Source organism: Asterias amurensis, chromosome 11, assembly GCF_032118995.1.
Source record: "Asterias amurensis chromosome 11, ASM3211899v1".
Classification (NCBI taxonomy): domain Eukaryota; kingdom Metazoa; phylum Echinodermata; class Asteroidea; order Forcipulatida; family Asteriidae; genus Asterias; species Asterias amurensis.
In genome coordinates, this window is record NC_092658.1 from 12,884,770 (window position 1) to 12,894,669 (window position 9,900).

The 9,900-nt window shown below is 39.3% G+C and overlaps 1 protein-coding gene across 2 annotated transcripts; it reads left to right on the top strand.

Moving 5' to 3' along the window:
- The first annotated feature begins 400 nt into the window (after positions 1–400).
- On the top strand, positions 401–9,483 carry LOC139944390 (chitotriosidase-1-like). 2 transcript variants are annotated; one of them, XM_071941402.1, is made up of 9 exons: positions 401–443; positions 2,358–2,485; positions 3,045–3,478; positions 4,208–4,332; positions 4,845–4,968; positions 5,111–5,293; positions 6,745–6,864; positions 7,446–7,572; positions 8,538–9,483. In XM_071941402.1, the coding sequence occupies exons 2-9, from the start codon at positions 2,398–2,400 to the stop codon at positions 8,822–8,824; spliced, it is 1,488 nt and encodes a 495-aa protein (XP_071797503.1). In that variant the 5' UTR covers positions 401–443; positions 2,358–2,397; the 3' UTR covers positions 8,825–9,483. The 2 variants fall into 2 exon arrangements, with proteins under 2 accessions (XP_071797503.1, XP_071797502.1); XM_071941401.1 differs by having other exon boundaries at positions 424–631.
- The last annotated feature ends 417 nt before the right edge of the window (positions 9,484–9,900 follow it).

The following is a 9,900-nucleotide window of genomic DNA, read 5'->3' on the forward strand; positions in this document are numbered from 1 at the left end:
CAAAGACCAACTCGACCGATCCAAGGCAACGTGTTCCTTTAAAGGTGCCTGGAAACAACATTTTGTTCAGCACCACTTAAATAACTAGGGTACTCTGTAAACTGTTGAATCGTTGTGAGAAATCAGAATCATGAAACAGACTTCATCAATATTGTTTTATCAAACTGAAGATGACAATAACATGATAAGACGATAGTCAGGTGACTTGGCACTGATAAAAACACGAACAAAGGTAACAAAATAAATAATCAAAAAACACGATCGGTGTTTGTTTAAACATCTGCTAAATTACAAGCAATTATCTAATGATGATTATTGGACTTTCCCTTCTGCAAACATTTTGGGCTTCAGTTGATTAGATTGATACTTCAGGTCTTTCCTATAAAAAGGCCTTCAGAATCAACCATTCTACACTCTATCCGAAGCATCGCCTTCCCGGATTGGTAAGTTAGCTTCTTTTTCTTTCGTGGTTTTCGTACTTCATGTGTTAAATCTTTGTCGAACACCGGCCTGTTGAAAACAGGGCTTGCTGCATGTTTCAAGTCCTAATACCTCGGCACGATTTCATAGAGTTGCAGCACAGCATTTTGCTCAGCATTAAGACACTGCAAAAAGGCACTGGACACGTTTGGTAAGTTTGTCAAAGATCAGTATTCCAATTGGTGTCTCTCAGCATCTGCAAACAATAAAAACTGTAAACATTTTGGCTCAGTGGTCGTCAAAGTTGCAAGAAAACAATGCAAGAAAAAAAAAGTTGTTGCACAACTTGAGTGTGTTTTCAGATGCCTGAAAAAGGCTTCATTCCTGAAGTTTTTTTTCAGATTTAAATAATTACTTGAGTGAGAAATTACCTCTTACCTAAAAAATACGCTACTTCAGATGAAGTTGTTTTTCACTACGTTTTATATTACCAACAGCTCTCCTTTGCTCTTTTCCAAGTCGGGTTTTTTAGTAAGTCTTGAGAAATTACCAAAAGCATACAGTGCGTTAAGCAGACACATAAAATATGATACGAGTGGCAGTCAGTGCTAGATGGCATTTTGTCTGGATATACTTTACTCTTGCCAGCAAAATTTTGTTTTGTGCTCAGCCACTTTTTCTTTAAGCAGCTCTATATATAGTGGGTCTTGACTAGCTGGTTATTGTCGTTACTTGGGTTCTCATATCGCATCTAAAAATCCACGCAGGTATCTTCATACACAAAGTTTACAACGCTAGTTCTAAAGGGAAGGTACACTATTGGTTATTGTCAAAGACCAGTTTTCTCACTTGGTGTATCTCAACATATTATGCATAAAATAACAAACCTGTGCACATTTGAGCTCAATTGGTCATTGGAATTGGGAGACAATGATGAAAGAAAAACACTCTTGTTGGACGAATTTGCGTGCTTTCAGATAAAAATTAAAGTCTTTTATTATTTTAGTGAGAAATTACCTATATTTAAAAATCTATGCTACTTCAGAGGGAGCCGTTTCTTACAATGTTTGATAATATCAACAGCTCTCAAATGCTCGTTATCAAGTCAGTTTTTAAGTTAATATTTGTTCTGAGTAATTACCAAACGTGTACCTTCCCTCTAATGCTGTTTATGTACTCCTTTTAGGCTGTGCCTTTCTTATTTTCTTTATTTCCAGTGATTGGATGCTCAGACACTGGACACTATTGGTAATGGTCAAATACCAGTCTTATCACTTGGTGTATCTCACCATAGGCATAAAATAACAAACCTGTGAAAATTTGAGCTCGATTGGTCGTCGGAGTTGCGAGATAACTATGAAAGAAAAAACACCCTTGTCAGTCACACGAAGTTGTGTGCTTTCAGATGCTTGATTTCGAGACCTAAAATTCTAAATCTGAGGTCTCGAAATCAAATTAATGGAAAATTACTTCTTTCTCAAAAATTACGTCACTTTAGAGGGAGCCGTTTTTCACAATGTTTTATACTACCAACAGCTCTCCATTACTCATTACCAAATAAGGTTTTATGCTAATAATTATTTTGAGTAATTACCAATAGTGTCCAGTGACTGTGGATTATTTGTTTTTTGGTAACCATTCTTGAAAATCATTGGCATTGCAATTTATGTTGTTAAAGAAGCCTATGCAGCAGGAAATCCGTACTTGGAAACGTATCTGACACTACATTTCTCAATCCAAATTTGGGGATATAAAAACTGACATATTTTTCCATAACTAGATTACTTCGAAGTGAAATGATTCTCAAATTACATTACATTATCGAAATCTGCTGCAAAGAAAGTTTTGATTGCCAACCATTTAAAAGAGTGACTACCAAACGTATACATTCCCTCTATTATTTGTTCTGTTGATTTCTCATCAAACTCTATCTATAGTTCTACTCGTAGTTTGCGGACTAAAGTCTCAAAACCAACGATGAAGCTTCTGTTGCTGTGCATGTGTGTGGTCGCTGCCTACGCCGGCCCTTTGGCGGTTAACACACGCGACATCGAGAGCGATGGTTGTAAGTGACGTAGCAATAGACTTTATCATACTGACACCATCTCGCCAAGCTCCCTATGCGCAAAACAAATAAATCCATTACCAAAATCTTTACCAGAAAGGTACCAGACTACTTGCACTTCCTACTTCACCTTGAAAATGATTCCATCTTGTCAAGTTCCCTGTTTGCAACATAAATAAATGCACTGTACAACAGACAGGTACCAGCCCATTTTTGGCATTTCCAGCCTCACTTTGGCTACATTCGATCTCACTGACGCACGTCTCTACCGATAAGGCACTTGACGTACACAAACATGATGCATGTTTTATATTAAACTTGTGGATTTATGAGACCAATGTACAACACATTGGGCTATTGTAATACATAACACAACACACGGGACCTACGGCTTTACGTCCCATCCGAAGGACGCAGCAAAGTGTGTCTCAGACCGGTAGTCAACCCACACTCGCAATACCAGAGCTCTTTAAACTGCGCGGCCTCAGCTCGCCATATTCAACATTGATTATTTAACCACATACTCGTTTTTAAAGTTAAATATTGTGCATTTTCTCAGCCAAAGTGGTGTGTTATTTCACCAACTGGGCGCAGTATCGCCCAGGGATTGGTAAGTTCAAGGTGAGCGACTTGGACCCGTCTCTTTGTACCCACTTGATCTTCAGTTTTGCTAAACTGGTAAATCACGAACTGGTGGCCTTCGAGTGGAACGATGAGTCAACGGACTGGAGTACGGGAAGCTATGAAGCCTTCAACAACCTGAAACTAAAGTACCCCAAGGTGAAGACGCTTCTTGCGGTTGGAGGCTGGAACCACGGTACCGCTACGTTCAGCGCCATGGTGGCAACAGCAGCTAATAGGAATCATTTCATTCAACAATCAATCACCTTCTTGCGAACGAGGGGGTTTGATGGACTCGATCTTGACTGGGAGTACCCTGGAAGTCGAGGCAGTCCACCAGAAGACAAACAGAGGTTCACTGCTCTGGTACAGGTAAGTGGTCGTGGAGGGATTAAGCACCTTGGGCCCTTTTCACACTATCTCTTTCCCATGGAATACAGCCCTGGGGAAGCCCCATGACTTTTTCCAGCAAACCTCTACTTTGCTATTTCAATATTGGACATCCAGGTACGGTTGGTACAGTGAATGTTTACTTTTCATTTTGGAGATATAGACATTGCTGTACAAACCTATGTGAATGTCCAATGACCAATATCGAATTATAAAAAGTTGACATTCGCTGTACAAACCTATGTGAATGTACAATGTCCAATATCGAATTATGAAGAAATGACATTCACAATCACAGTACAAACCTATATGAATGTGATATCGAAATAAAAATAGTTTACATTCACTGTACAAACCTATGTGATAGGCCAATGTCCAATTTGGAAATATAAAAGTAGACATTTGCTGTAGAAACATACGTGAATGTACAATGACCAACATGAAAATATAAAAAGTAGACATTCACTGTACAAACCTTTGTGAATGTCCAATGTCCAATATGAAAATATAAAAAGTAGACATTCACTGTACAAACCTTTGTGAATGTCCAATGTCCAATATGAAAATATAAAAAGTAGACATTCACTGTACAAACCTATGTGAATGTCCCATGCCCAATATAAAACTAACTTAACTGTAATTTGTTAAAGTGGAACTAATGGATGAAACACTGCTAATGGATAAATGCTTTAATTTGATGTTTTTCTTCAGGAGCTGAGAGCAGCTTATGATTCAGAAGGGGCCATGACCGGCCAGGCCCCACTTCTCCTTACATCAGCAGTTGCTGCAGGCAAGAGCACCATTGAAGGCGCATACGAGATTGACTTGGTAGCACAGTAAGTAACATAGGCACTGGACACTGTTGGTAATTACTCCAAATAATTGTTAGCATAAAAACATACTTGGTAATGAGCAATGGAGAGCTGTTGATAGTATAATACACTGTGAGAAATTGCTCCCTCTAAAGTAACATAGTTTTTGAAAAAGAGGTAGTTTCTCACTCAAATAATAAAAGAATTCAGCTGAAGCCTTTTAGTATGCATCTGAAAGCACACAAGACAATGCAACAAGGGTGTTTTTCTTTCATTCATTCTCTTGCAAATTCGATGACCAATTTAGCCCAAATTTGATTACCAACTAACAACTGCTCGGGCATTCTGGATTGAAGTATTGAAAAGTTACCTTGCAACTTCAATAGAAATACAAACTCAATATTAACAGTGAACATAAATTAGGCTACACCATTGTTTTGATATTAATTTGTGTAATACATGCATGAACAGACCAAATATCTTGTGCTTAAATTGTTTGCTAAGTTTACAGATGAAACTTGTGTTTGTGTTGATAGGTCCCTTGACTTCATTAATTTGATGGCATACGATTTGCATGGATCCTGGGAAAAGTTCACAGGGCACCATGCTGGACTCTACAAAGCCCCGTCTGAGACCGGTGCTGCCGGGACGCTGAATGTTGTAAGTGTTAATTTGTTTCAAGTTTACAGAGTATGGTCACTTTAAAGGCAGGGTATACTGTTGGTAACTTCTCCACAAAAATTGACACCTTACTTGGTGGAAGCACAGAAGTCTAAAAACTGGACCATCTATTTTCTTGCAGGAGCATGCAGTGAACCAATGGCTCAATGGCGGTTGTCCACCATCTAAGTTGATCCTTGGTATTGGAACATACGGTAGGAGCTTCACTTTGAGCAGCAGCCAGACATATATCGGTGCCCCAGCTAAATCCGGCGGCACCGCAGGAAAGTACACACGTGAAGGTGGTTTCCTGTCTTACTACGAGGTAAAAAGTAAAACACTGTCATTTCTATTAGTAGACCGTAACTATCGAATAACCCCTTTGTTTCTATGAAAGTGGCAAAAATGTTAATGTAGGCAGGCCTTATATGCATCTAAACCATAGAGCTATATTGTTCCATAATTGACTAGAGCGCTAACTTGCTCTGCAGTTTGAAGCCACCCTGGGTGCAGACATGTTTGATGTGTTGCGTGACTACGGAACGATTTAAATTTTAATTTAGCTCTATGATCTAAAAGCGTACATCAATGAAGCACGCAGTGTTCCTAGTTTGATTTCTATGGCAAACGCATGCACCAAGTTGTGGCACAGGTATTTGAATGGTAATGTCATATTATTTGATGCAGTTTATTTGGTTTTACCCTTACATCGATGTGTGCTAGCACTGTATACTCAGTACTTTCATGAGTTCTGTGAAAAAAATCACAGGCATATTACTTGGGTGGGATTCAAACCCCCGACTCTTGCAATTCTAGAGGAGTATCAAATTTAATTGTTTAAGACATAGATAATACACTAGTGGGGTGTCGTGGTCGAGCGGTCTAAGGCGATGGACTCAAGTTCTGTAATTAATAGAATGTGGGTTCGAATCCTGGCCTGGTAGGTGCTACACTTGTGTCCTTGAGCAAGGTACCATATCATAGTTGCTTCCTTCCACCAAGGAGTTAAAATGTGTACCAGCGAGAGTTGGGGAGTATATTACGATGACTTGGCATCCTTTCCATGGGGAATAAAAATATTCTCAGATGTTTAATGTCAATGAAACCAAATAGAAACACCGGCCTAATGAGCCATATTGGCTCAGGACAGACTTTACTAGACATAATAATCAAGCCACAAAAGAAAATCAAACAAAGTTTCAGCAAGCTTTTGATGTTTTTTTAAAACGTGCAATACACAACACAGGGACCAACTGCTTTACGCCCCATGAGAAAGGACGCAAGCTTAAATCACGTCGGGACTTGAACCCACACTCTGCTGGTCAGAAACATCAGTGCTTGAGTCCATTGTTCTTAACCGCTATTCCATGAGAAATGAATAGGGGTGCTTTGATACCTCTTAAAAAAAGAGCCTTTTTCCCCCATGCCACATTCTAGAGACGAGAGTACACATACAGTTTGAATCATCAAGACAACACTTATAGCTCTGAGAAAAAAATCCTTCTGAATAAGTTGTACTCATCTTGTAGTACTAGTTTACTAGTTACTTCATCCGTCGATTTTACAAAACTCTTCCTAACTTAAGACTAATCTTAGGACTTAGGACGAGTCCCAACCCTGCACTGTAGCACGCAGACCTTAAGATAATCCTAAAAAAGGACGAGTTACTCGTCCTAACTCGAGATAAGACGAGTCCACACTCGTGAAATCGGTTCCATGTTATATAGCTGTTATGCTCCCTAAATCCCCTCGCTATTTGGATATTCTTGGTTCCAGATCTGTATGGACCTCAAGCATGGTATGACTTCAGCATGGGACACAGACAGACAGGTTGTCTACGCCTTTAAGGGCGACCAGTGGGTTGGATACGATAATCCCCGCAGTATTAAACATAAGGTGAGTAGGTATACACATTCAAAGCAGGGACCTATACCAAAAGAGGACAATAGGGTCCACCATTTGCAGTCTCTCTTTTTGAATGTCATTAATGGAGAGTGCCAGTTAGAAGCCTTTCAACCTGTGACTACCGTTTAGCAGGCAGGGTATTTGGTCCTTGAAAAAAAAAGTAGGAACCTTATATCAAATACAAGGGCTGGCCAGGGCCTATCACACAAAGTGAAGGCTCTGAAGGGCTTTTCAGGCCTTACTAATAATAACTTCTAAGAATTTTCTGAGGGCACAACAGAAATGTTAGGAAAACAGACTAAAGATGGAAGAATATCAAGCCTGGGATAACACCCAAATTTTGATACAAACCAAGACATATTGGACGTGGCAGCAGAGGGATCACTTTAATGGGATGCAACTTGTCATTTCAAATATCAACTAATAAAACGAATTGGAAACTGACACGGTAAATTTGCAAATAAATTTGGTTAAACAATGAAATATTTGAAGCCTTTTGGTTAGATGGTCCCATCTAGACGTTTTGATTTAAGAAAAGTTTTGATTAACTTTTACCCTCCCTTTGAAATTAGGTTGAGTTTCTGCAGAGCAAGGGTCTTGGAGGTGCGATGGTGTGGGCCATTGACCTAGATGACTTCACAGGTCAGTGTGGTGAGACATGGCCACTCATGAAAAGCATCAACAGGGAACTAGGAATTGGTAAGTTGGGTTATAATCAATCAATCAATCAATCAATCAATCAATCAATCAATCTATCAAAATTAATTTATTAAGTGCCTAAATCTAAGATTTAATTAAGGGCGCTGAGGCACAGATGAAATATATCAGTCATTAATGGTGACCTCATGCAACAAGAGCTTTCAGAAGTGACTTTAATGTGTTGAAGGATGTTGTGTCCCTGTGTGATTTGGAAGTTTATTCCAGCGTTGGGGTCCATATGTAAACTGAGAAGGCTCTATCGGCAAAAGTTGTTGTGACAAACCTCCTTTCACACCGGACAATTTTAAACAAGAGACCCTGACTAGAATTTCATTCATGTTAAATGAACAAAAAACAGTCTGTGTAAAAAAACAAAGAACACCTTGTTACTTTTAATAGAGATTCAGCCCTCCTCCAAGGAACAACAACCCATGTAACAATCACCAGGATATAATTATGTAGTGTGAAGTGATTACTGTGCCATAACCAAGTACCCTTGCTATGGTGGTATCACTATTCTCATGCATAGAATAAGTCATTAACAGAAGAAAACGCTCAATTAAATGAATGAACTGACTTGAAGGTGTGTTGCTATGCACTGCCAACACCAAGCTCAAGCGTGAATAAAACATCTTCACAAACTGACAGGAGCCTTTTGTATGGCACTTGAAGATCATCTTAAAGGTCAATTTCATTCTGATAAGGGGCACTGCAACTGGAAAATCGTAAAGTCTACAGGAAACTTTTTTAGGGGCACCAAGGTCAAGAAAAGGGTAACGGAGGCCGTGCACTAAACCGCTCGGGCACAACCTATACAGAAGATGTCTTTTAAGCAGGAGTGAGAGTCACAGCTGACAAAAAAAAATCTGAAACTGGGATCCAGATCTTAGTAGAGTCATAGATATGATGGCATTTCCAGTTTGTGTATTAATCTTATTCTTCTCCGTATTTGTGATTTTGTTCAGATAATTCTCCACAACCACCAGCACCCACCAGCGGGAGCGGAGGTCCAGGCCCAAACCCACCCATAGGTACTCATGCCCCACCACCACCCCCTGGTACTGACGCCCCTGGTAGCTCCTTCTCATGTGCCAACAAGGATGATGGCTTGTACGCTGACCCTGGTAGCTGTACCACTTACATCCATTGCCATGGAGGTACTACATTCGTGAAGAGTTGCCCTCCAGGTTTGCATTGGAACAAGGCTGGTCAATATTGTGACTGGCCCGCCAGTGCCAACTGCAGTGTGTAAATATGGTCTAGAACCAAGGGTCGATTTCACAAAGGGCTAAAATTATAATAGTTAACTATAATTGTTTGAATTTATATTGCACTCTCTACAGGACCAGCTTGTTAGAGGGTGCATAACAGAGATTAAAGATTGATCATAAAATGCAAATCAATTATAGTTGCATAGAAAAGTGTGATGTCACAATACAAATCACCAAGGTAAAATTGACAACTATTAATTTTTCAATCTTAGCACTTTGTGAATTCAACCCCAGATAAGTTTATATGGACTGGCCTCATAATGTCAACTGTAGTAATACATTTAAAAAATACATTGCAGTGACATTTAAATTCTCAAAAGTATGATGGAAACAAGGAAAATGCTATTTGATTAAAGTAATAAGTAGCTAACAAAAGTTGTGAACTTGAACTTAAGCAGAATCTTGAACTAAAGCAGAATTCATTTTAATTTATAAACCAGTGTTCCCTTGGCACTAATGTTCTGTGTACCCTCGGCACATGTGTTTCCTTAGCACTAGGTTCAAAGGCTGATTTCATAGCACTTTTAAGCAATGGATTATAATACCAAGTACAGGTGTATTGAGATTTGCAGTAAAGCTTTGCACTCTAGACCAAAGCTTCATAAAATTAAGAGAGATAATAAAATTAAAACAAATCAAATTAGAATGTGTGTTTGTGTAAGAGTTCTTTCTCTGTTGTATTTTGTAGACCCTCAATTCATCAGAGGTTCAGGTCTTAGTGCCTAACTGGATACTCCGGCCCTTCCAAGGCCTGGTAATCAATTAGTTAAAAAATGGCTTACCAACTACATCATTTCGGAGCAGACCAATCAAGACGCAAAAATATAAAAACTTATGTGACTGCGAGTTTATCTTCTAATATCATTGGGTATCTGAGACCAGTGGCTGTCTTGATCCTCCCTTGTGGATAAAGACAGGGGTTCAGTTAGCCCTATATAGGACTCTTTCTCTGTACACAGGAACAGAGTCCTAACTATTGAGGCCCGTTTCTGGGGCGGAAAAATTTCACAGCTTCATAACTTAAATCTTACCTGCAACAAGCCACTAATTTCAACAG